Source organism: Odontesthes bonariensis, chromosome 20, assembly GCF_027942865.1.
Source record: "Odontesthes bonariensis isolate fOdoBon6 chromosome 20, fOdoBon6.hap1, whole genome shotgun sequence".
In the NCBI taxonomy this organism is placed as follows: domain Eukaryota; kingdom Metazoa; phylum Chordata; class Actinopteri; order Atheriniformes; family Atherinopsidae; genus Odontesthes; species Odontesthes bonariensis.
The window spans coordinates 18,995,792-19,022,813 of record NC_134525.1 but is presented as its reverse complement, the minus strand read 5'-3'; the positions used below and the strand labels follow the sequence as shown (position 1 = coordinate 19,022,813).

At 40.1% G+C, this 27,022-nt stretch overlaps 4 protein-coding genes across 6 annotated transcripts; 2 read left to right on the top strand and 2 right to left on the bottom strand.

Moving 5' to 3' along the window:
- Positions 1 to 263: 263 nt before the first annotated feature.
- On the bottom strand, positions 264 to 3,264 carry fam162a (family with sequence similarity 162 member A). Of its 2 annotated transcripts, XM_075453078.1 has the most exons (6): positions 3,125 to 3,232; positions 2,863 to 2,944; positions 2,334 to 2,408; positions 1,843 to 1,954; positions 1,136 to 1,244; positions 264 to 991 (listed from the first exon to the last, which is right to left on the bottom strand). In XM_075453078.1, exons 2-6 carry the CDS (start codon positions 2,921 to 2,923, stop codon positions 881 to 883), a joined length of 468 nt encoding a protein of 155 aa, XP_075309193.1. In that variant the 5' UTR covers positions 2,924 to 2,944; positions 3,125 to 3,232; the 3' UTR covers positions 264 to 880. The 2 variants fall into 2 exon arrangements, with proteins under 2 accessions (XP_075309193.1, XP_075309194.1); XM_075453079.1 differs by lacking the exon at positions 2,863 to 2,944 and having other exon boundaries at positions 3,125 to 3,264.
- Positions 3,265 to 3,694: 430 nt separating this feature from the next.
- mix23 (mitochondrial matrix import factor 23) lies at positions 3,695 to 9,467 on the top strand. Its single transcript, XM_075452083.1, has 5 exons — positions 3,695 to 3,766; positions 5,659 to 5,784; positions 5,884 to 6,030; positions 6,978 to 7,037; positions 7,135 to 9,467. Exons 1-5 carry the CDS (start codon positions 3,716 to 3,718, stop codon positions 7,183 to 7,185), a joined length of 435 nt encoding a protein of 144 aa, XP_075308198.1. The 5' UTR covers positions 3,695 to 3,715; the 3' UTR covers positions 7,186 to 9,467.
- A 7,579-nt stretch (positions 9,468 to 17,046) lies between these two features.
- LOC142369719 (cystatin-B-like) lies at positions 17,047 to 18,493 on the bottom strand. The gene is made up of 3 exons (XM_075452059.1): positions 18,320 to 18,493; positions 18,124 to 18,225; positions 17,047 to 17,387 (listed from the first exon to the last, which is right to left on the bottom strand). Exons 1-3 carry the CDS (start codon positions 18,386 to 18,388, stop codon positions 17,259 to 17,261), a joined length of 300 nt encoding a protein of 99 aa, XP_075308174.1. The 5' UTR covers positions 18,389 to 18,493; the 3' UTR covers positions 17,047 to 17,258.
- Positions 18,494 to 24,443: 5,950 nt separating this feature from the next.
- On the top strand, positions 24,444 to 25,965 carry LOC142369919 (thiosulfate:glutathione sulfurtransferase). Of its 2 annotated transcripts, none has more exons than XM_075452331.1 (4): positions 24,444 to 24,776; positions 25,166 to 25,288; positions 25,375 to 25,537; positions 25,728 to 25,965. In XM_075452331.1, the coding sequence occupies exons 1-4, from the start codon at positions 24,584 to 24,586 to the stop codon at positions 25,780 to 25,782; spliced, it is 534 nt and encodes a 177-aa protein (XP_075308446.1). In that variant the 5' UTR covers positions 24,444 to 24,583; the 3' UTR covers positions 25,783 to 25,965. The 2 variants fall into 2 exon arrangements, with proteins under 2 accessions (XP_075308446.1, XP_075308447.1); XM_075452332.1 differs by having other exon boundaries at positions 24,445 to 24,764.
- The last annotated feature ends 1,057 nt before the right edge of the window (positions 25,966 to 27,022 follow it).

The window sequence follows — 27,022 nt, the reverse complement described above, 5'->3', positions numbered from 1 at the left end:
TATTTCTTTATGGAAGGATATTATTTTGGTAATTTGCTATGATTTGACTACAGTAACGTACCTCATACGAGGACAGTTATTTTCAGCACTACTCCAGGTTATGCATTAAGTGTTCACACATTCCTGTCAGCCTTTTTTTAAGCTGGCAGAAGCCAAACTGACTGAATATGGGAAAACCAGCATATTTTACCATTTGAGGAGATGAAAATCAACAAGTAGAAGCCAGCATTCGTATTTTTACTGAAAACAAAAAACAGCGTATCTTCAGTGTTTGAGTTTATTTTTATTTTCCGCTTATATGCTTTGGGACCAAATATATTCACAAAACTCAGATGACCCATCCAATGACATACCACTTTACTGGACTGATTTTATTTATTATGATAACTATAAACACTAAAACGAGAAGGACCATAAACAACCTTTATTACATTTGTCTACAGACAAGACAGAGGAATCATTCGTTTCTGATCCACCACAAAAAAAACGACTTGAGAAGTGAGCGCTGATCCGAGCCAAAACAGAGTCCATCTCCTATAAATCCTCAATCGCGGCAATGTGTTTTAGCAACGTCAAATTTCAACATTCTCTTTAGAGAAAACCAAACACTTCCAAAGCAAAACATTTTTGTGCCTTTTCCTCATTAGGTGCCACTTTGTAATCTCATTAAAAACATTTGTCGAGAAGCTTTCCACATTTCTCCATAAGTGGCTGTGCATTAAGGACAATCTCCTGGTTGGAAAAAGTACTACGAAGTAATAACTGCTCTGATTTTGTATTTCTGATTCATACGACGGGAGTTGTGGTACACCATAAGGAGGCAAATCTATACCCGGTGTTTGGGGAAAGTATCGTGAGAGTTACGGTGAGTTTCCCTCCTTTACCGAGACTTCTCAGCCAAGGCGTTCATGTTCTCTCTCTGGAGTTCCTCCCTCCACCTGGCTTTCTTCTCCATGTTGTGAGCAGTCAGTGACTCATTCCTGCCTGCAGCCTTAAATAAAAAAAAAAAAAAATGTTGATAAAATACAGTATTATTTTTGTTTGCACTTCAGTGTACTTGTGTAGAGACAAAACAATTATTTAGCAGTGTTGCAATCCATTCCTACACATGTACACAATGTCAATCGTTACTCACCCTTTTGCCAATAATCACCATAAACAAACAGGCCCCTATTGTGGCGGCCATCATAATATAGGCAGCTTTCACTCTGATTTTGTTCCTGGCTGCATCAATGGTCTCGAACCTGTGGAGGAGATGAGCATCCCCCACTTTAATTAAAAACTTTCACTTAAACACACGTGGTCTTAACATGGTCATAAGACAACAGTGGAAGACATAAATGTTTTAAGTTCTTTGTGGATATTTTTGCGCTGCCTTTTAAGCTGTGCGTGCATTTGAACGAAGACGTGCAAGTTCAAGTCAAATGTCATTACCTGCTATTTAAGCTTATCTCAGCATCTCGTGTCAATATTTATAACAAGAATAATTGGGTCATCCAACCCTCTGTCCTGATCCTTGTCATGTATAGGTCTGTTGTTGACGCTGAGCCCCATGAAAGCTGCAGGGGGGGGGGGGGGGGGGGGTCGGCTGTGCCTTCTACGCATGACAAGCAAATCTCTAATTGCAGCAGCGGATCAAATGTGATCTCCACCCTGATGTCAGTAGCCTCGGCAATTACCTCGTACCATAAGCAGACGCCTTGTTCGAACTACAGCTGTCTCGGAGGACCAGCTACACACTGCACGGCCGCTCATCCAGTTAGTTAGCTCTGTTCTTGTGATGAAGAGAAAATCGGACAAGAGAGCTGGGAGGTCTGGTATAAACAGGAAAAGGCTACTTACGACACAGTCTCTGGTATCTCATCCAAAGACTTGAAGCGACCCGACCATATGAAAATCTTCTTGTCCAACTCGGACGGTCTGCAGCCTGGGACTTTGAAAGAGGGCCGCGGGGCTGTATAAAAGAGCACAGAACACATAATAATGAACAAACAAACAGATTATCATTCAGCTCATCCACATAAACAGGACAAAGCAGTGATACGCTCTGTCATCAACTCCACTTCCTGTACCTCTTGGTCTTTTGGGGACTGAAAATAAACATTCACACACTCAACTACGGAAAGTGCTCGTGTGATGCAAAAAGTCAATTTCACATTTTTATTTTATACCATTTTGAGCATTTTCACACCAGTTTGTGTAAAAGCTTGTACCTGATTGATCAGACATGCAACAGCATTCTGCACTAGAACTGAAGTGATCGATGGGCATGCAGCTACATGTTAAGCAAAGGAGGTTAAGAGGAAAAGACAGTTTGTAAATCAAAACTCCACCTTGTGCTTGAGTTGCAGGAGAAGACTCCGACTTGGTCTCCTGCAGTTTATTGCACATGCCTCTGTATCTCTGACCTGTGCAGAAATGAAACAAAACAAGTATAGGTGTGCAATGGAGCCACAGCCAATATTTGTCTTTACCATCTCCAGATAGTTCCGAATATTTTTTTTTTCTTAAACTTTACCAAGTTTAAAGGGAAAATAATCCAAACCAGTATGCTGCTTATTTTCTGCTTAATCGAATATTTCATCTGTAAAATGTCAGTTTTTTTTTTAATAGGTACAAAAATTAACTGAATCCACTAAAGCCTGAAAGTGAATTTTTTTTTAAATGTCATCTATTATAGAATAAATACAAAATGCGCCATCACATACAAATAATAAAGGGAAGGTGTGATCTTTTTTTTTTTTTTATCATGAGAAAGCGTTCAGGTTCACAAAGCCTGAGACCTTGTATAAAAGTTCAAAATAAAAGTACACTGGGTCAAAAGTGTTATGAGTCAAAATCTGATAAGTACTATCAACATACCTGTCAATATAACTACGCACCAACACCCAAACCGGCATTTAGCGACATTTAACCAAACCATGACATAACAATCAAGTCACGGCTGCAATAAAGAACACAAAATAAGAAGATGGGTAAGACAGCAAAAACTTTATAGCTGCTAATTTAACACCACTTTAAGATCGTAAACACCAAGCACAAAAGGAGATGGTGCTCTACTAATGATCTCGTGTCAGCGATAAAAGAAAAAAAACACATAGAAATTCAAGTTAACCATACGAACCGAGAAGGCTGCCGGTGGAGAGACGAGACCTGAGGAAATTCATGTTTTGATAAGATGGCTAAAATTCAGAGTGTCTGTGAAAATGGTCGCAAACACCTCCAGCCCCTTCAGTGGCTGAAAGGCTGTGCTGAAAGTCAACTATCTGCCCAAATAGGACCCGTCGCATAAGTGTTGGAGTCTCTGTTGCGTGCCTTTTCAAAACTTTGATAATTTGGCTCCAAAATTTTACAACTTACCCCTCAGTGGCTGGGATATACTCAAATCAAGCTGTGGGTTTATTATGATTAAGTGTAATAAAGCGGCATGGTTTAGTTTAAGATACTGTGCAAAATGAATAAGGAAGGAGACTATTATTAACTTATTTTTTCACACAAAACAAAGAAGTTTATTATTGTACCATATCAGAGTATGTAACTAGTTACATTGTGTATTTATCTAAATAAATCATTTCCATTGATGCAGGATATAAAATTGGGTAACACGATATAATGCGACTGTGGATTTGGCCTGAACGCTTTTAATGTGATTCTTTCAGGCACTGTCTTGAACAGCCAACTCTCGCTGAGTCTCCCGAGGACCCTCCAATCCATTATGGCGGCGCCCGATGGAACTTTAAACTGTGAGGACTTTTCGATGTTTCAGGTAATTTACGTAAAGTATTAATCGATATTTGCAAACTTGTCGCGGAGGGGCAGCGATCCGATTCATTGCATTTTGTGGGGTAACTTGTTCGACGTCTTTCTGCGTCTGTAAGGTGACCCTTCTGCTCACTTCATGGTTGCACTGTGCTCAAGGATCCAGACTGGATCACAGGACTGATAACTGGCAGCGTAGATTTAAAGGGTTACATATTCACACAGAAGTCCAGGTCCACTTACCCGGCACATGTGACATCTGTGTGGACTAATGTTTTTATTGTCTCTGAAATACAAACTAGGCACTTTTCCATTGGTATTAAAACAAAAATACATTGTCAGATCCATAAGTATTTGGACAGTTACACAAGTTGAGCCTCTGTAGACGTCTGCATTGGTTTTGAAATTAAAGCTGTTAAGATATTACATGGTAAACGTTTGGCTTTGAATTCAAGGTACAAAAATGACATTGACAAAAAATATTGTCAATGAATTCCAGCCATTTTATGCAATCTGTCAACTTTTCACAGGTTCATTGGTAATGACACATTTGACTGATATGCCGTTTCATGGAAACGTTTATCCTGTTAACTTGTTATTTAACTTAAAACGAGGGAGGGGTCCCTCATTTGACCAAAAAGGAACAAACAAGGGAGAGCAACAACTTCAGGTAAAGTCACGAATTAGCAAAGATTACATTACATTACATTACCGTCATTTTGCAGACGCTTTTATCCAAAGGACTTACAATAAGTGTGTTCAACATCGGTAGGCAAAAGAACTTCAGGTCACAAGAAATCATACAAATAGCCTGGAAGGCCATTGAAGACAGTTACAAAATAAACATTCTTACAAATCATTCCTTGCTGAAAGAAACTCCATAACAAAATCAAGCCCAGGCTTATGAGAGGAGTTTCAGCATTTGGTAAAGTCCATCCACTTCTCGACTTCAGGCAGTCATTGACATCAGATGTTTTATGTCCCAAGTATAAAAAAAATAATCCTTATATTTACCTTTTTAATATTTTGTCCAATACTTTTGAGCTTGCAAAATTGACGCATAATGCATTTCAATTAAGCACCTTGGATTACATCTGAGTCCACATAATCTTTCATTTCAGATCCAGAGTGACGCACAGAGAGGAAAGTGCAAAAGTTGTAATGCTTTTTTTCCCCCTCTGTCACCTTCTCAGGCTTCCAAAATCCTTTACAGTCTGACATGGAAGCAAATTGTTCAGTTGGATTTTTTTTTTTTCGCCCTCGTCATTAAGTGTCACAAATATGCAGTGGTTCAAGTAAAAAAATAAGAAACCCGTCCAATTTTTGACTTTACTGTCCTACTTTTTTTACTAATGTACTCAAAGATCCGTTGTGTTACATTCGAGAGGCTGTACAAGAGAGAGCAACAACTTAATAAGAGGTCAAGTCACGAATTGCCTTCTTTTTTAACATATGTTTTTTTTCAAAAACTGACTATCGATCAACCTTCTTGCATTTTGGCTGCATTCTCCAACTCCGCCACTAGATGTCTATAAATCTCACACAATACTACTTTCGATGATGATCTATTTGGGCACACAGTTTGATCCCAAAGTCTTCCTTAAACAGTATTCTTTGAGTTATACTCATTTAATAGTACTAGTTACACTTTCCCCTTTGGTAAAATAAAGACTGCGCTGTTACTTACCAGTATATCATATTTCTGATCTTGTTGCTTCATGGTACACGGTCCTGTTAAACAGCATACGTACCATACGAGGCATTGTTCAAAACTCAAATACAATCAGTCAAATACAAGGGCAGCTTTTTAAAACACCAGATCGATTAAAACTTGAATCTATTCCGAGTCCTTTCAGTCATTGCTCCAATGTCTGCTGTTTTCACTCTGTGTATCCCTAGGAGGTGCTGAAGGCGATGCGCACCATCGATGACCGCATAGTCCACGCCCTGAACACCACTGTGCCCACAGTCTCCTTCTCAGGAAAAGTGGATGCCACGCAAACATGCAAGCAACTTTACGAGTCTGTGAGTCTCTTTACGGAGATGATGTGTTCATATTGGTTAAAAATATGTGACCGCTCGGGTTATTAACCTAGCATTAACAACATTTTGTGTGTCGCACAGATGATGGAGGCCCATCTGAGCAGAGACAGAGCTCTCAAGGTCTGTATTGCTCAAACATCCGAGGTGGTGGGACAGCTGCGTGAAGAACGGGCAAAGGACAGCGAAAACCTGGCACTACTTAAACAGCTCAGAAAGGAGCAGACCAACGTAAGTCCGGTTTCTACATGACCAAAAACCCTAAATGGAACAAAGCCATGGAGATTCTTTTATTTTGCCATGCAGATGTTCTGAGATATTCACTCCCGTTCTTCTGCTGTCGTGTAAATTAAATGGCAAGTTGATTTGTGCAGCTGGAAGCATTAAAGAGTGATATTTGAATACACAACACAGGATTAATATTTAATCTGTTATCTTCAGAAACTTGAGTATTTTTTTTCCTGAAAAAGTCAGCTAATACCTTTTTTTTTTTTTTTTAAAGGGCAAAGCCACCAATATAACAGACAAAGCTCAGTATAAAGTAATGGTAACTACTACCAAACCCATGAAAACCAACTGTTTAATGGATTCTGTCTCTTGAAGTCTTAAAAAAAACTTTGATTTCAAAGTGCTTATACTGAATGTCCTTGAAAGCTGAAGGTTGTCGCTGTATATGCACACCAGAAATAAAAAAATGTAAATATATCCCCTTTTTGTAAATTTAATGATTTTTAAACATTGTTCAACAGGATTAGGCACGTGTCAAGTTTAATTAACTGCAAACGTTGCCTGTTTCACATCCAACTGTAGTTTTGTTCTAATCCCAGTGGATGGCAGTAACAGCATGCCGCACATCAGTCCGCCCTGCTGTTGCAGATGACATTCTTGTTTCACAGTAATAGATCTGCTAAGGTCAGAGTCGTTTCTGTCTAATTCAGTTAAAGGTTTTGTACCACAAAAAGATCTGTTGTCCTATGTATGTGGAGAGTTAACACAAATGTTAAGTGTTTTATCTCAACCCTTGGACAATTAAAGCAAATTATCTCAGCTGCAGGGCTGAATATGGCCATTTTTTTTATCTTAAACAGGGAAACATTTCAGTAGGGGGATAGAGACATAAAACTACTCTGTTTTCCCATTACACTTCTGTCTCTCTTTTTTTCTTCTCTTGGCTGCAGTTAAAGCTAATGCAGTCAGAGCTGAATGTTGAAGAAGTTGTCAACGATAGAAGTCTGAAGGTACAGTGGACTCGCTTTTCTCGTTAGTCCCGCGGTAACCTACTTGATAATGCGCAAATGTCTTTTAGATGACTTGTTGCTGGTTTTCTTTGTCCAGATTTTCAATGAAAGGTGCAGAATCCACTACACACCTCCAAAGGTGAAGTGAAGCCTCCGTTGGAAGAAAAGGAGCTGCTTCGTTCGACCTGGAGCTGAGACTGTGAGCTGCTGCTGAGTCCTGCCTGCAGACTGCTCACCATCCAGGCCACTCTGACCTCCTCTCCATCTCACTCATATTCCATGTGATTATTGTATTGCATTACCATCGCTGTAAAAGAGTCGTCTGTGTGCCTCCTTACAGAGAATTACTGTACAAAAGGATTTTTTTTTTTTTAAAAGACGATGAACTGTTCTCAAGTGACTTTTCTGTGTTTTGCATCATTTGCAAGGATTTTGAGGAGGTCCGTGCTCTGACTCACGGTAGCTTTTCATCGATGCAAACTTATTGCAAACTGATAATCTTTTAATTCAGAGGTCCACAACTCTGGTTCCCTGTAAGTTAATCTCATCAGTTAATCGATGGAGTATTGTGATATCTTTTTTTACAGAAGTCGGTGTCTCTCTCAGGGCAAATCTTTGTTCAAACCTTTTCAGCTACCACCAGCAGGAAGTCAAAATTAATTTGGTCTGTTCTGGGTTTTTGTTTTGTTTTGTTTTGTGTAACCAAACATCAGCAAAATTAGCCTCTAATGTGCTTTTTATATCGATTACAAAGTGGTATACCAAAATGAGAGGCTGATTTTAGTATTTGAATAAATGACGAAAAAGTTAGTTCAGCTCAAAAGAGAAGGCTTGTTCTTCAAGGAGTTATTGCACCTGTTGCCACACAATCTCAAAGGCACGGGCAGAACCAAGGCGTGGCTCAGGGTGATCACTGCCACCACACTCTCATGGACTCGTAAAAATGGGAGTGCTCCTATTTAATCTTATCAATCAGATTCTATTTTTCTAACTCTTTTCATCCAAAAACCACAGAAAGAAAAAGAAGGATTAAAAACTCCCACCCCTACCCAAAGCAGGGAAGGGTTGTGGGAAAAAAATTCAATACAAGGAACTCGGGTATTAATGAAACCTCATCAGCCCTCATTGATGTAAATTTGCAAACTAGACCATAAAACGAAAATGCATATTTAATTAACAGGCTACATTAGAAATTAACCTGATAGTAAAATAATGAAATGAAAATGAATAAGCAAAGTAAATAGAATGCAATAAGCTACCTGACCTAGACAAATATAAACCAGTATTATGAAGAAAAAGTGGCTGAACTTCACAGATGAATGGACAAAAACATAACTGCAACTGATGTGAGCATTTGAAGTTCTTTTATGTACTTCAAATAGAAAACTCTCAGCATTTAAAAGCTCACACTAGAAACTCCTTCTGATCCCATCTGATCAGACGAAGATTATTTGATTATTTTGTCTCTGCGCCTGCTGCTGTCTGATGTAGCAGCATTTATTTTCCTGTTTCAATGTGTGTGTATGTGGATATCAAAGTATGATTACATTTATTCATTTCAGTAACAAAATAACTGTTAGTATGCTCATGCTGTGTGATCTCAGTGAAAAGTGCCAACAAGAAAGGTTGTTGAATCAAAATTCAGTTTGAAGTTTTCACATCTCTAAGGCCTGAACACATTTTAGTTTCAAACCTACAAGGGTTGTGTAGACCAAGGGAGTTTTTAATAAAGCGGCCTTAAGATGTAACCCAACCATAACAAGCTGTCTTAAGTATGGATCAATGCTTGATCAGTGCTGCAGTATTCTTCCACATTTAAAACTTTCTGTCCTTTTGAAACTTTTCAGTGCATCTCACACATTCACCCTGCAGAATTCATGGGACTGAATAAGTTAAATATCAGCTAGACTTTGTCCACATTTTAGATTTCAGCTTCCTTTGTTGTTTTAATTGTAATCATTTCTGTCAGCTGTGGAATCAGATCAATCAGACTTGATTAGAGGAAAAGCATCAGTGGTATTCAAGGATCTCCTTTGTTTTCTTCAGAAAGTAAGGTTTTAAAATTGCACCTTCTGTGTAGTCCACATTTAGTAAGTTTCAGAATAGACAAGCAAAGCATATTGATGCCATGTAATTAAGCATTTAACTCAGGGGTGTCATTCTCATTTTCACCGAGGGCCACATCAGCATAATCGTTGCCCTCAAAGGGCCAGATGTAACTTATAAATGTAACTACTCCTTAATGTTAAATAACTCTTAATTTATGACTTATTCAAGTTACAAATATTACATATATATTTGCATAGATGTAAAAAAAATATGTTTGCTTGTTGCTCTGTTATTTTATCATAAATCTGTTTTATTTGTCAGGTTATGAAAGCCACATCACTCCATCAAACAACAATCAAACTATCCAAGTGAATAAAGAAAAATAACGTCAAACACAAGTTCTGACATTTACTTTGTTCAAAACTTGAAATATCAAACAAAGCTAGCTTTTACTGCCGCATTGTTTTTGGTTGTGGCTTTCGCGAACACATTCGATCGCAGTTTGCCTTTTAATTCTCGGGGCAGTTTGTCGTTTTTCTTGAGGCCTAATGTTGGCACACTCGGCTCCGTGTTTGGTCTCAGAATGCGGACGTAGATCGTACTCTTTGTCAACCGCCACCGCCTCATAACACAAAAGACATATAGTTTTTTATCCTTGAAGCACAAACACGTATTCGCCTTCCGATCTTGAAAAAGAAAAATTATTCTCTTCCTGGACATTTTGGGATCATCATTTGTATTTCTCAATTCCACTTGTTGGGAAAAATCGCATCGATTCGGAAACATTGCAGTCCAGTGGCGGGATGCCGTCACTTTGCGCGTAACATAATCGGCATGCATTGTGGGAAATGTAGTTTTTGGTCACTGCACATATTTGACTTCAATCAGACCTTTTAAGCTCTCGTGGGCCACATAAAATGACGTGGCGGGCCACATTTGGCCCGCGGGCCTTGAGTTTGACACATATGATTTAATTGTATAAACTTATGTCACGGCTTTGGAAAAGTGGGGATGGGACTGAAGGTGCTGCAACGGTATGAAAAATAGATTTTTCCAATGTTATAATATTTCTCTCACCCTCTGCACTCATCTTTGTTTTCTGTCCTACATCAAATACAAAGCGTGTCAGAGCCATTATTCCATTTTCTGTGGTAGTGATGTTCACCATTGATGGGTTAGGTGGTGTCATCCCTTATGAGATGCAGGTCATACATTATTTTCTACAGTGCGATGCAGTAAAAGACGTGTGTGTTTGTGTGTGCACGTCGTCCACAGAGAGGCTGAGAGGGGATGTCCTGTTGAGTGGATGTGGGACGAAGTTAATCAATATTGTGTCCAAGATGGTGGAGGGGTGTGTGCAATGCTACCTATGAAAAAGACAGAAAAACCCACAAACATTGGCGAACAGCGAGTCCAGCTTGGGAGCACAGTGAACAGGTACTGTACACAGAAAACAGTTTTGTGTCATTTTTGCCTCTTTAATTGCGTCTTTGTCCTCCCACCAAAGTTTGAAAACGGAGGAGGTGAGGATGAGGGGAGTCAAGGTAACAACAAAATGATCTTTCATTTGTTTTGTTCCTTCCTGTGGCTGTAACTTCTCATTACTACCAGATGAGCATATTACGTGCCCCCTTTAGATGTCCCAGATATCAAGGATACTTCTTCAGAAGAAACTTCTGTGTCTGCTTCCTTTTAAGCCCTCAGGCGAGGATCCGTTCGCCTATTGATGCATTTTGGGATTAAAGACGTCATCCAAAATGTTTTGCTGTAATCGAGTTCCATTTCATGAGTAGGAGGAGAGGAGTGAGGAGGATGTGTAAATTAGACAAATGAGATGAGCTTCCTCCAAGTTAGGAACACGTGCAGCGATGGCACCATTTAGGGACACTGATAAAAGTGGCATCAAACACATAGAATATTAGATTTATGTTAACAGTCAGCAGCAGCAACATTAATAAAACTTTTAACTATGTTTCTGTAACCAGATTCTGTCGACCAACGTAAGACAATGAAGAGTCAAGTGTCCAAAGGTTTACAATTTATTTAGAACCAAGCTCATGAGAGGAAGGAGGAGTCAGAGGTTGCCACCCACACTGGGACCTTAAATAGATAAAACACCAAGTAAGTAACAGGGAATAAATAAACTCCAAACGGAGAGTGCAAACCACAAAGTACATACATATCTCAGGTTCACAAATGACACCACTGCAAGCATTACACCTAAATTCAAACATGGCGCTCAGTAACTACTAATGGCTACCCACAAGTCAATTGTCACACAAAAAGGCCCAGTAGTAGGTGCACACAGTGGCTACAGCCTGCAGTCCCCAGTAACTGGCAAAGTTCATTAACATTAACATTAAAACAGTTAAGAAAGCATTACTTTATTAAGTTTAATCCTAGTACTATGTTAAAAAAGGCAAAGGCCACCACAAATCACCATGAAGCAGAAACTACGACTACTGGACCTCAGGCTGAGCCACTCGGGGAAGGCAGAAGGTGTGCAGCATTCCAGCACAGGTCGGCCGCCCTGGCCTGGACAAACAAACAAAACTAACACAAAACAAACCAAATAAACACAGCAAAAATCATATGGAAGGAGACCGGAGCTTAAAGCGGCAGTCTGCAACTCTTTTTCAAGCATAATGCCTGGAACTGTCCGGGGATTCTGAAAGTAGTACATTAAATACCCCAATACAAAAAAAAAAATGAGTTCTCTAGGTCCCCTATATGTCCCGCTAGGTCCCTCCAAAGCCAGCAGGTTTGTTTACAAAATTGCAGACCTGGGGCCCGTTGCACAAAAGTAGGATTTAGACATCCAGGATGAGTTACTTAGCCAGGTTCAAGGAATCCAAAACATGGGTGCCCAGTTGGTTGCACAAAGGCCAATCCAGGATGAGCAGACACAGATTTATCAAGCCAGGTGAAAGCGATCCTGGATAAGTGCTGCACACGGCTTTCTTAAATAGACCCCACGATCGATCATAGATTCACTGATTCACCATGGCAACAAGGGCGGCGTATTTCTCCCCAGCGGAGCAATAACTATTAATGGAAGCATATGAAGAGGTGACGGAGAAAATAAAACAAAAAGGAAATACTGCCACAGTTAAAAAACAAAGGGAGCAAACGTGTTAAACCATTGCTGACCGCCTGAATGCGTAAGTAGTGCACAAATCACACTCACCACTCCACTGAAACTATCACAATTAGGCAGTGTTCGAACTACGGGGGGACTCAGGGGATCCGAGACCCCCTGAAACTGACACGAGACCCCCCCCCCCCCCAAAAAAAAACATGATTTGGGAAATGTTGGGGGTCTCTAAAATATTGGCAAAATGTGATTTCCCCCTGATGAGTTATGATTGCAGACGCGATGCGTGTGGAGGTGTGGAGCCTGTGTGCGTAATTGGCATAAAGCTGTGCTGTCCGCCGCGTATGATTCTGTATAGCTTCTCATGTGTTTTCGAGATCCGCGCTCTGAGTCAAGCGCAAGCAACCAACCAAAATGGACATGGCAGCAACTTTTTATTAAGAATGTGCCTGCCCACACATTGCCTGTACTGTTTTAGCAGTGAAAAAAAACGCAATTAAAGGACTTGCAAGCATCTTCATCTCCTTCCCTGGGCATAGAAGACTCTGTGACATCAAGGAGGAGTTCTATAGGATTGCAGGTAAGACATTTTTTTTTTTTAAATTACAGTTACAATTACAATGTTAACATTCAGAGTAAGATACTCATTGCATCGTATTACAGGTTTCCCCAATGTCATTGGTGCAGTGGACTGCACACACATCAAAATAAAATCCCCCTCAGGTGGCCATGAGGGGGATTTTGTGAGCAGGAAAAACTTCCACAGCGTCAATGTACAGGTGAACATGACTTTTGATAAAGTAAATTAATGAACACTGTACATTGCCTGTGATGTGCATTAATTGGTTTAACATCTTATCATTTCAGATGGTCTGCAATGCTAACTATTTGATCAGTAATGTTGTGGCAAAGTGGCCCGGCTCGGTCCACGACTCCCGAGTGTTTCGGAACTCAGAGATCTATCGGCGCCTATCACAAGGTGAGCCACAGAACCTCTATTGATAACCACTTTTAACATCATGGCTGTGTTAAGAATGTCACTACTTATGAGGTTGTGATGGTAACATTTTGTTTTCACAGGTGAATTCCTGGGTGTATTGCTGGGTGACAGAGGGTATGCCTGCCAGCCTTTTCTGCTCACTCCATTTGCAGACCCTCTGGAGGCACAACTGGCATACAACCATGCCCATGCCAGAACAAGGGCCCGGATCGAAATGACATTTGGCCTACTGAAGGCACGCTTTCAGTGTCTGAACCACCTGAGAGTCCAGACCGGGCATGTGATATCATTGTGGCCTGTGCTGTCCTCCACAATGTGGCCTGCCTGAGAAAGGAGAGGGCCCCCAGAGTGCCAGCTCTCATAGACTGGGACATTCCTGCCATCTTCCCGGATGACGACTGTGGTCGGCTGGTCAGAGACCAATATGTGTTAAATTATTTTAATTAATATGCATGTTGATTTAAGTTGGGCCTGCAATGGCAGAGGAATTTTTGTTAGGTTTTTGTGCCGTATAGGCAAGGCAATTTTATTTGTATAGCCCATTTTTCCAAACAGTTTGTCTCAAACTGCATGCTTTGATTCTGTGCTTTTTGTTTTGTAGAGCACTGTGTGACTTCAGTTTTGAAAGGAGCTGATGGTTTACTTGCTTTGATTCATCCTTGTTCAATAAAGGAACATCATGGTACACTCTAATGTGTATTTATATTTATATGGTGATGTACTTTATGTGTAGTCTGTGGGAAACTAAATTATCTAGTGGTTCATCTAAAATCATCAGTTATCTAAAATGATTGTGATTAATGATCACAAATGTTTCAATAATGATAGTGGGTATAGTTAAATGTTTTAACAATATGTTCTAGGCAGTGGAATAAATATTGGTTTCCAATTGTGGCGACCGCTGACTGAGATAAGGAATGAGATTAAATAGATCCTGGAACTTAGCCTACTTAACTTCCGTCTGAACATATCCCACTTCCCTTATCCTACTTTTGTGCAACCGGATCACGGATAAGTTGATCCAGGATAGCCAACATATCCCGGCTTAATCCCTTATCCTACTTTTGTGCAACGGGCCCCGGACCGGTAAAAGGTAACCAATCAGGTTACGAGCTGGGCTCTGCTGCCTGTCAATCACCGATTGTGCACGCGCGATACAAGGTAGGCTCGTCCCCACACTTATTTATCTGGACTATTGAACTTCATTACGGGCTAGTCTACTTACTGTGGAAGTTGAATAACTTTTTATTTTTCGGTTAAAAAATAAGCATTTCTTGCATTTTGCGACTACGGAGGTCACCGTTTTCAACTTCAAGCGTTCTGATAGATCATGTAAACTCTTAAAATGCCAAAAATTAGGACTTTACGTATGACAGCAAATCCTGCAGACTGCAGCTTTAAGGCTGTTCTGGCTCCATGAGGGCACTCAACTAACCACAACACTTAGCTCTTGTTAAAGCAAAAGCACATAAATTATTCAAAGCAAACCAGAAAACTCAACTGCACACCATCCACCTTACCCACTGCTGACACAAAGGAGACCAAGGGCGCGGGCTCTCAACAGGCCCAGCTTTTAAAGGTTCCTCTTCTTCTCCCCATGAACCCAGTATTTCACAGCAGCAAATCCCATAGCTCCCCCCATTGTCCTGGCCCCATTATTGCACCCTTGCTCCCATCCAGTCCATCCGGTTACATTTCCAATGAAGGATTGAAATTATTATCAGGAAACGCTTCCCATTATTTTGCCCAAAGAGCTACTTATTGATTCGTTGTCAGCCGACCACTTCTAAAATTTTAATTCTAACACATACTGTGTCCATTTTACAGAGTATTTATGTTTCAAGAGTCTTCATTACACATTCAGAATTAAACAAAGGTTTCCACAAAAATACAGCAAAATTTCAGGCTGAGGTTAGATAGATTACATATAAAAAAAAATGACCATGGAACCAAAGCCCAACTGTGAAATCACTTACACTGTCATTGAGTTTCATGAGTGTTCTTTAACAGAAACAGACGTAAAAAGGTTTCACAAAACCTGCAGGGAAACCAGACAGATAAGGAACACTGTCAATCACAGGCTGAATCTTTGTCTTGTGACTTTTGTCAATAATTCCACTTAAAACTGAAGAAACGTCTTTGTCTTTGTAAGATTTAAAGTTTAAAAGTGCAGTGGTGTTTGCAGCTCCACAAGCAAGCTGTGAGCAACAACGGGGACAACGTTTTGAATCCAATAAGTGTTCAAAATACATTCATGGACACAGATTGCAGAGTCAAAGGTCAGCATTTCAGTTATCAAATGGAACACAAGTCAGACAGTTGCTGCTAAACAAAGAGGAACATCGGTCACAAGATGAGACAGATATGTGACTAATAGAGAAGTAAAAACCAAAATGCTAAAAAGCTAATGTGGTTAAGCACAGCTGCGATGTGATTTAATAATCAATTCATGAAATGGGAGTTTGTTAAAGTCTCAGCGTTGTGTTGCAGAATTGTGTGTGGCATGAGCGGGATTCTGAAGATTCCTCAAATCAGACATATGACAGCAGACTTAACTCTATTTTGTGTCAAGAGCGGCCTGCTTCAGATTAAAAGCGCTGCGCGTAGTTAAATATTATATGTTGAGTTTGGTAAGAACACAACAGCCACTGTGAGACAACGAAGAAACAATGAAAAATGGTTGTCTTAAGAAATAATAACAAAACACAATGATAAACGCATGATCATATATAAAATGATGATGCTGTAAAATATAAGATACACTTGTTAAAATACAGCCAAGTTAGTTATCCTTACTGTGTATACATCCTAAAATTCTTGTTAAATTGCATGGCTTATTGTCAAATAGAATAAAAATCTCAAGCTCCCCTTTACACACTGATGAGTCACAAAGTTTCATCATTAGTGTAAAGGGTGTGACTCATCAACACAAGGTTAGTTTACACAAGAATTTTTCCAGAAACAGTGAAGGGAGTGTCTTGAATGTGACTCCTGTAGATGATTCCATGTATTTCAACTGGAGTTTATATCAACAGCTGCTCACATTGTACTCTCGTATTGTTTTTTCTCATTTTGTGGCTGAAAGCTTTTTGTCAGTTAAAAGGTTTGAGTTGTAACTTCATGCCACACATAGGCTGAAACTCTTGAGTTCATCCTTCCCAAATCAAGAGCTGTAGCAAAAAAATATAGCTACAAATGTAGCTTAAAGATATCTCAAAATCAAAAGAAAGGGGCTTTGATAGACTTCAATCCTGTCCCTGGAATATACATTTTAATGGTCTCTTGAGGCTCCTCAGTGAGGTACTTAGATCATAAGATACAAGATCAGATTGTGTTGCGCCGTATTACTTTTAGGTAAGCAATAGAAAAGAATGTTCTGCTCCTTGATTAAATCATTTTTGTTGAAAAAGGCAAACGTAGAAAATGTCTGCTACGTCAATGAACAGAACAAGTGAAAGTAGATTTACACATAAAACCTACATTTTTGAAGGAGCGCCATTTAGAGCTTAGACTGAAGTGTTTGGTGCCTCGACAAATCTGTGATCTCTCACATGGAAGTTATGGGAGTTTCTGAGTGAACAAAACGCATATCAAAAATTAAACCTTTTCAAATGGGAACTACATGAATCAATTAAAGGCTTGGAGCCCTGCCAGCGGCTGCCACGGTATGCAGACACTAAAGCTCAATAAAAGCTAGAGTAGAAGAGACATTTGTTCGTCTTCCCCGCTGCTGTGTCTCCAGGACATCATCATCATCATCATTCAGCTGAAGGCGCAGTGGTCGCCTGGAGGCCTGAAGCTATTTCACACATCAGACACCACAACAGAAAGAAGAGCTCGGAAAAACAGGATCACAACAAATCTGATTTGTTTTTTTGTTTTTTTTATTCATGCGTCTTGTACAAAATAGTCCATTTAGAAACACACTTCTATTATCAGTTATGATCTACGGTGCATGTATAGTTCGTTATTACAGGTGAGTAACAGGAAGTGCATAAAACATTATTTCATAGAATTAGGCAGGATATTAACTAAATAAGCCTGTAGGCACTGGTTCTTTGCTTGGTTTGTGATCCCTTTAGAAGTACTCAATTGGGTCTTGGTGGCCTTTGGAGTGCTGCATATCACTCAGCTCAAGTTCTCCTCCATAACATGGGAGCTTTTGCCAAACGCGGAGGTGAACATGATCGTCTCCTCCAACATGGACCTGAAAGGAAGCACACAGGAAGTTAGACGGGGTCCTTACTTGCATTCATTGATATTTGGTGTCTTCACTGCAGTGACATCAAGCGGCGTGGATATCTTTCTTGTATTAAATGTAATCGACATCATTCAGGTGCTTTTTTTTTTATGTTTTAATGTCACAAGTGAGTTTGTGGATTGTCAAGCTGCTTCACCAATTAGTCTCTTAATCCCACCAACAAATTTCAGTGTCACCGTCTTGGACTGCAGCTGGTGACTACAGTCCTCAATCTGCTCTTTAGCTTTATCGCTGCAGGTTCTGATTGTTTGGTCTCCCTTGAAGGCCGAACAAGGTGGTACCGTGTCCAGCTGCAGAGTCCCACAGCAGGCCGACACACACTCACTGGTGCAGCAGCTGAATGACATCAAGTCGAGGACCGCCACAACAGCAATGTAACCAGCTCAAGTAGGTAAAAGGAGAGGAATGTGTTGGCTAGAAAGATACTTACATGTAGAACCTCGAAATACCCAACAAAGTAGCCTCACCAACTATAGTTCTGTGGTAGCTAATATGTTTAAAAACTGGTGTTGACTATTACTTACTGCTTAAAAAAAAGACACACACAGAAATGACAACTGACTGTGATCACACATTTCTATTTGCAACAATCAATTGGCCGTGTGATCTTTAGTTTAGGAAAGAAGGGAAGGACATGTAAGCCAGTAATGATTCTTTGATGCGTGGTAATAACGACTGTTACCTTTATGAAGTAGTTGGTCCCGGCAACAACCTGCGTCTTGAACTTCTTAGCAGTGAAAACATCATAGGTCTTCCCTGCTTTCTGCTCCGCATGAGGTTTCATCTGAGGAACAACGAGGAGGAAATCAACAACTAATGAAACACAGGCCCCAGTGAATTGTTTCAATTGATAAAGCAACAATCCCACTTCTACTTACTGCATCGCAGATCTGCTGAACTTTATCATCGGCATCCTTTGCCTCAGAGGTCCCACCACACATCGGCATCGTGACAACTTTTGTTTGTTTGTTTGCTTTTATTCAAAGACTACCTATAGCATCAACAGAGCAGACTGAGTCCGGTCCTACCAGGCGTTCAAGTTGAGTCAGTGAATCATGTGATGTGTTTTGGAACGTACCATCAGTGTGGGTGGGTAAGTAATTCAAATTGGTCGCAAAAAGAGTAAATAAACAAAAAACTCAGGTCTTTTTTGTAATAATTGCCTGCGAAGTTAATATATCTCACTAGGGGAAATTGCTTTGGTCATTGGAAAGACAGAGACTTAAAGAGTTTTTTTTTCACGCTTCACCATTGTTCACCCCCTCTGCGGTCCCGTGGATCAGTCCGTGGAGTGGCTGGGTTTTACTGTATGACAGCCTTATTGTGCTCGGCATACTGCTGGGAAGTCAAGTTGACAAATGTTCGACTGGGGAGTGGAGTGGAAAAGTCATGTGAGTGTGAGTTTTGGAGGTTATCAAAGATGACTCATGCACTAACCAAACAATTTCATAGGTCTCCCGTGCTCTCTCCCTTTAGTTTTACCCTGTTGTTGTCACATTTGGACTGCAGCGAATCACGGTTCCCAACAACGAGGTGGCATTGATTTAAATCATTCTCTCTGTGTGGTATTGATATGCCATTTTTCTGAATTGAGTTTGTAATCAATCTTCTGGAATCAAAATCAAAACACTGATATTAAACCAGAATCATTGTGTCTTCTTCGTTCACTTTAAAGCTCATCTCAACTTTTTGCCTTGGTGGAAAGTACATGTGCAACTAGTATTCTTTTCAAGTTGACATCAGCAACACTGGCAAGTAAGATGATCGCAAATGAGTGCAAAATTAAACAACTACTTGCTGATCGGAAAGACATCCATAAAGAGGCAGTAGGAGAGACGAGACAATTGCAGACAGATCCAAAAGATATCTGCATTGTATATTTAGTCTTTCTTGCACTCGGAGTGTCTTGTCTCTGTGTCGGGGGGACACATAAAAGGTTCCACACAAGAGACATTTTACGTGTTTGAGACAAGGAGCCTGTGATCTTAAAATTTGTGCTTGTAATCCACTTTGACAGCTTGAGTTATTGTGAAGGAGACATAAGATGCAGATAGATTTCAAGTTTTGCCTTTTGACCTACGGCTCCTCTTGTCTTCATATCAGCGTGTTGAGCAAGTAGTCAAAGATGCTTCTGATGGTCAGGCGATTTTGTGTGGTTGCTCACTACTTCATATGTTACAGCACTGTTAAATAATCTACCACTCAAAGTCAGAAGGAGCATCTAATTCCTTGTAGTAATCAGTTTAGGAGAAGTGTTCTGTCATCCTCCTTAATTTGCCCACATCTTAAATTCCCTAAGACTCAGCTTGTGAACTCTTTCAAGAGCTTTGTGTTTCCCCACTGAGAATCACTGACATATCAGAGGATCTGAAAGTTCTTCTGACTCTGCCATACCCCCCCCCCCTATACTTTTATAAGGTGGCTTGATATATTTTCGTTCTTGGGGTTTGATCCCTACTTCTGTACTGTCAAAGAGAAATGTGTGAGATCTCTTGTGCATCATTTCATATGAACATTTACTTTGATGGTCTCATTGGAAAGTTTGGTGTCTGCGCTCGAATGTAAAACTCCTTTTACAAACTTTTGTTTTGATGGCCTGAGAAAGGCTTAAGGTCACAGCATAAGCTCAGTGGTTAGAGTGGGTCGTCCAATAAACGGAAGGTTGGCGGTTCGATTCCCACTCTCGCCACTCAAAAGATTGGTGAAACTGACAGCTGGAGGGGTGTCAGTCCAACTCCTTGCCACGGCCGAGGTGCCCTTGAGCAAGGCACCGTACCCCATGCTCCCCGGGCGCTGTGAATGGCTGCCTACCGCTCCAGTGTATGGCAGCTGTCTCTATAGGTGTGTGCACCTGTGCATGAGCATGTGTGTGTTCAACACGTGCCAACCTGAATGGGTTAAAAGCAGAGGAGAAATTTCATATGTATGACTGTATGCATGACAATAAATCTGATCTTAAATCTTAGGTAATCACCACCTCAACATCCACACACTAGCTGCTATGAAGGTAAATTAGATCCTTTTTGTAGAAAAATTCTTAACATGTGATAAGGGTGTAATCCTAACTTGCAAACTCACTAATTTGATAACGGGATCCTCAACATTTCCAGAACATTCCTGCCACACATTTTTTGTAACAATGGCTTAATTAAAGGAAAATCTGATTCCCCAGAATGCACAGTAAACAATAGCGTCCTTCAGATCAACAGGATCACCATGAACATTTTAAAAACATTTCTCATCATATTGCTTGTCTTGATCGAGTGCTTGTAGATAGTAAGTTGGGTTGGGTTTTCTTTTGAGGCTGTTTACTTTGACAGATCAACGATACCGGAAAAAAGGAAACAGGACACACAATGAGGACATCAGCTGGACAAGTGTGACAAATCATTGATCAATGGCAACCTCAGATGTGACTGATCAGTGACTCATCAGTGAGAAGCAGAGTAATACACCTTTTATTCTTGTCTTGGGGGGGTTGTTAACATCTCCAGTGAAAGAGGGAATGTAAATACCTCGAATCACGGTGACACTTGCTACACATCATGTTGGCATTTTCAGTTTGAGCTGTAATGTTAACCGATTGTTAGAATGTTGGTAAATTATATTATATATATTTATATATTAATTATATATAAATAACTTGACAGCTTGTGGGTCCCTACACTCATAGGTGTATCACTTGCTCTTTGTTTTTACTTTATTCATGGAAGTGTACTTCCTCACCTGGTTACATCAGATATGCTTCACACTATTTTTCAAGCTCATAAACATTTTAAAACATTTTTTGTAGTGGACGCTGGAGTCTGTTATATTCTTCTGGTTAATTATCTTTAATTAAAATTCTTGCCCACAATGCTGCACAATCAGCTAACAGTGTATCTAATGCACAGCAGTAAGGCAAAAAGCCTAAGAGATTCTCACAGAAAAATGCTTTTTTATTTCAGGGTTTGGCAGCGTATCGTTACAGCAAAGGCTACACAATGATTGTGGGTATTCATGAAATAAAGTTGATCTACGTGTTAAACTCTTGAGGGTCAGTTATAAGATGCTTTAACAAGCGCTGAAGACAGTTTTCAGCCATGATAACAAGGCTGCGCTGAATACATTTACTCATCATTATGCCAACAGATGGGGCAAAACTTCCCCTGAGGTCAGATGTGTTGAGCTGCATGCAATATTCATCCATCTGTGGGTGTTGGGTGGTCACTGGAGGGCTGTTTCTTTGACTATGACAATTCTGGAGACTGAGAGGCAGTCAAAGAGACGAGTGCATGTAATGGCAGCAATATTAGGAGGATGATCATAGAGATTGTCCACTAATGATGAACAAAAGTACCGTTAAAACCAAACAAAGAGAACTCTTCTGAGACACTGCCCAAAAGAAATGATCCATGCAGTATTTTTAAGAATATGTACCACATTATTCATGTTACCAGCTCAATAAAGCCTGTAGCTGGAATAATATATGTGCATGAGATCTGAGCTGTATTTAAAGCTGGAAAGAGCTCAGTCAATCCAGTGTCTGTAGGCTTTGCTTGATTGGAATCTAACTTGGAAGATTTGCAGAGAAACTGCAGACGCCTTCAGGCAGGTTTATGTTGTTTATCGCTTGACTTCAGTCCAAATGAGAGCTGTTAAAATCCACAAATTTCCTGAAGTTGTTGATACTCAAAAATAACTCCAAAGAAACTAAGTTCTACCAGCAAATCTCAGGCCACCATAAAGAAGAAATAAACTGCATATTTTTCAGTTTTTTTACCAGTCCACTTAATCAGCTGCAAACAGTTTTGACTGCTTTTGAACTGTTGCGCAGTCCTCACATTAGCATCAGTTACCTGCAGCAGAATGAGTGGATCATCAGCTCGGATAGCATGCCACCACAGGATGTACTGTCAAATAAGTCGGGTTTTATTTCACACATTTCTCTGACAGCAGGTTGGAAATTATGCCTCATCACAGACTTTAGAGTGTAAAGTATAAGATTCATTATTCAGGTTTTTTTTAAATGTGATAATGAGTGGAGCAAAATCACAGGCTTTGTAGGGTTTGATGCTATAATTTTCCCAACCTGAGGATGGTGATCATTTTCAGCTACTGGTTAGTAACATTTCTAAAAAGAAGGGGGTGGAAGCTATATTTTTAAATAAGAATTTAGGAGAATGTTTTCAACGGGATTATGGGTGTCTTACTGTAAATGAAGGTACTCATATTAAGAGAGGATTGAAAATAAGATAGAAAAGGAGGAGAATGTTCAAACTCCAACATTGTTTTCAGTGATGATTAATAATCCAGGTTAACTTGAAAGTATACCAGCGAGCAGTGGAAAGTCAGTATTTGTAGATGATTGTGCTTTTTAGAAGAAGTGATTTTATAAATCCAAGTTATATTCTGCACAAATAAAAGAATCATGAAATATTAGGAATCTGACATAGAATAGAGTTTATCGTGTGTTTATCTTTTTTGCAATACATTATTATGGCAGACTAACATAGGAAAAAGAGAGCATGTTGGTGGGATAAAGAGGAGAAGAAATAAAGTCATTACTGCCATGAGATGTCTAATGAGGCGAGAATGGGGAGCTGATGTTGCATTGCTGAAATAGAGAGCTGTGGTACTAATCCAGGCAAGAATAGATTATGGGTGTGTTTTGCAAGGCTCAGCAGCCAAGTCAGTGCTGTCAGACCTGGATGTCATTCACTCTCGAGCTCCGGGGATTTGCCTAGCGACTGTGAAAACAGCACAAGTGTGTGCGATTCAAGCTGGGGCAGGAGAAATGCCAGTCTGGCAAAATTTCAAAACTTGATGATCTACTACTGAATAGTCCGGAGGGGAAAAAAACAAGTTTTTTAAGAGTAGGCAAAGAGATAGCAATCCAAAGGCAATTCAAACAACTTTACATTTATCATAAACTTCAACTTTCAAGTTTAATTTCAGTAATGGCTACAGTGGGTATTTTTTAGTACTTTAAGCACTTAGCACCAGCCTTCCTTCCTTTGTTGCCAAAAAAGGGATTTAATTAGTTTTTAAGTTGAAGGAAGCCTTCTTGCATCCAGTTGTTTAACTTTCTCAAGGCACAGAGAGAATGTCTATAATCATCCAGTGAGAGTATTAGTTAGATCTGGGAGTCATTTAGCTGTGATAAGCATCCCCATAGTCTTGGAGAATATGAAGAACTGGAAGCACACACTGAATGAAAAGGAGGGGCTAGAGAATTAATCCTGTGAGTCTCCATATATCACAGTACTTTCATTATAACCTCTACTGGCAATATAACCCCCTTGATTTGGGCCATGTCATGACTGTTCCTGAGAGCCCAACCAAGTCTTCCAGTTTATCTAAAAGTCCATAAGATCAAACACTGCACAAGATGACACCAGGGCTGTCAGATACCCTGAATCACTGAGGTGAATGCCATTTAAAATCTTTATGTGAGCACTTTCCGAGCTGTGATGTGAATGAAAACCTGAAAGGTGTCAAGAATGTCATCAATCTACAACATGTTACTTTTCCAATAATCTTATTTACGACAGAAGCATTTAAGATTGCTCTGTACTTACTTATTGTTGAAGCATCCAGATTTTCTAGATGAGCAGACTGAGTGACAAACAAATCAAAACACTTGTTCGATTAAGTTAGAAGCTAATCTTAAGTTGGCTTCTAAAGTTGAACATATGGCTGACTTTTTAACTAAAGAAAAGGCGGGAGGGGTACCTACAAACTCTGATGGAAATAAAAAGTCCATGAATGGCCTTCGTTTTTATCAGAGGGTATGCTTTCTTATGGTTCAAGTAAACTTCTCTGTGGTCTCAACATTTTACTTCAACTGTTGCTTTAAAAAAACAAAAAGTGTTGGGACAGAATGGGCCATTAAAAAAAAAGCTGTCTTCTAAAATAACAAAGCAGTCGAAGAAGGTCAATGGGGAACGGCCAGAGGGGGGCAGTAATATGAAAAACATCCTACACAAGAAGAAGAAGTGATGCCGACTATATTAAAACAAAAAGAAGAAGAACACGTCTATGTATTGTGAATAAACCTTACCCCAGTTCAGCAGGTAGCGGTAATGCACCTAAACGTTGAGTTGCCAACAGCCAATAAACTCAAAAAAGAAGAAGAAGAAGAAGTGAATGAACCTTGAGTCATGATATCGTTTGGCATCAGTCCGTGCTACGCGCAGCTCCTCGTGATGTTGTCGTTCCTGCTGTCTCGAGGCTTTTGCCAGGCAATTACGGAAGCTAACCTTAAGTCTTACACGAGCTTTGCTTCGGTTATTCGGACTTTTACAACCTCAACTCCAACTTGCGGAGGAGCGGACGACAATGGTAATTTTCTAAGTAAGCTCGGGTTCAGTCGGCTCTGTCCTCCAATAATCCCCTTCATAACTTTTTATATTATTCCTACACTTTTACTTGGTCTCACGTGTCTCTAAGCATTACATTAAATCTACTCGTTAACATAATATTCCTTTACCAGCGCTAAAATGATGCACTGGTGGCGAGAGAGAGAGAGAGAGAGAGAGAGAGAGAGAGAGAGAGAGAGAGAGAGAGAGAGAGAGAGAGAGAGAGAGAGAGAGAGAGAGAGAGAGAGAGAGAGAGAGAGAGAGAGAGAGAGAGAGAGAGAGAGAGAGAGAGAGAGAGAGACCTTCAGTGCAGTAGTTTAGGGTTCAAGGTTCACTCAGTTCAGCTGTGCCACTTGTTCACTTGTGCCAATGTTTTTGGATAAGGCTCAGTGGTGACCTATTCCCAACTGACGACCATGCTAGCAAACCGGAACATTCAGCTTTTTGATGTGAGAAACCCAGATGAATACCAGGAGGGCCGCATTCCACAGGCCGTCAACATCCCACGTAGGTTGTAATGCACGTGCAGCCCAGTCTTGAGCGCTTTATCTGGATTTGTATGTTTACAGTTCTTGTGTTTGATTGCGTATCAGTTGGCACCCTGGAGGAGTCTCTGAAGCTGTCCCCTGAACTCTTTGAGCAGAAGTTTAGAGTGAGGGCTCCAGAGAAAGACGACGACAACATTGTGTTCCATTGCAGAAGTGGAGTGAGGAGCTCCAAAGCGCTGGGCATCGCCCACCAGCTGGGATTTGCCAGGTAAATAACGGCTAATGCACATCAAACATACATGTTGTGCATATCTATGTTTTAGCACAGATACAAATGAACCCAGAGCTGCAACAGCCCTTCATAGATGTTTATGTCATTAAAGTCCTGGTGCTTCAACAAGCCTTTCAGTAGAAAAACATTAGCTTTTTTTTTTCCTCCTTATGCTTCTTTTTCTCAGGCCAAGACATTACAAAGGAGGGTACTCTGAGTGGGTCGAGCTAACAGGAAAATGAATGCAGCTGATGCTCAACTTCAGAATAAGATCAGATGTACTCTTGGACAGCTTGTTAATGCTTACAATGCTATATCAATTTGGCCACAAGTGTCCTTTATATTCTGAATAAAGACATAAAATGTACTATTGACTGATCAGTGGGAAACTGTTTCCTGTTAATAAAGTATTTTAGGAAACTAAACCTCTTCTTTGTGTCTGCCTTTTTTTTTTTTTAAGTTTCTGGTTTCGAAGTTGTTTAAAAGACTGAACACTGGTGCTCGGCAGTTTGTGCACACTTTAGAATTTCCTATATATCTGAATAAAAATTATCTTAAACAAGAGATTTCCTCAAAAATCCTAAAAGTTGATTGAGAAGAGGAAAAAAAAGACACTCAAACTAGACAAAATCATCGTGCTTGAGCATTTATTAATCATCCATTGGTGCACATCTGTAACATTTGTGGATCTGTAGCATCTGTAAGTGGCTAAACTTTGTTTTCAGTGCACTGTGCAACAATGGCTGACACTAAATGTTTCTGGTAACTGTCTGTACATCAGCTTAGAGGAATAACTGTGCATTCCCTTGTACATAACAGCTTCAGCTCTGGGATGTTGGCGTTTCTCCTCACAACTGCTTCCTTCAGGTCCTTCCACAACATTTCTATTAGATTTAGGTCTAGGTTTCAATTTGGCAGTTTAAAATGTAGAATTAATGTGGAACAGTGACTTATGTGAACACACAAAGATTCAGATTCTTTTGTAGTATTAATCTATTCTGCAGATTTTACAGTCCTGACAATAATGGGAAGTCGTCCTTGGCCAGATGTACTGTAGGTCGAAATCATGAAACGACCACCATTGGATATGGTTCTCATAGAAACACGTGACATCTTGATTACACAGAATATTTCTCATTTTAGCTTCACTCCTCTACAAAATGTTTTTGTGTTTGTCTTATGTTATCTGTAGCCACTGCAGACTAGCAGGAATGTTTTTTTTCGGAAAGCATGTGTCTCCTTACAGCCCTGCAAAGCACACCTTTGTTCTTCCCTGTTCCCCTGATGGATCTGTGGCATCGCAAAAATGAACAATGGCCAATGTGCATGTGGCTTTTAGTTCCCCGTAAGCTACTTTGGGTTCCTTTGCACCTGTGACACTCCTTGCTTTTGGAGTTTGTTGCACACTCCTCGTGAGGATAACAAAGCTTTTGAATTTGCTCCAATTGTTTACAATCTACATGACTGTAGATGGGTGAATTC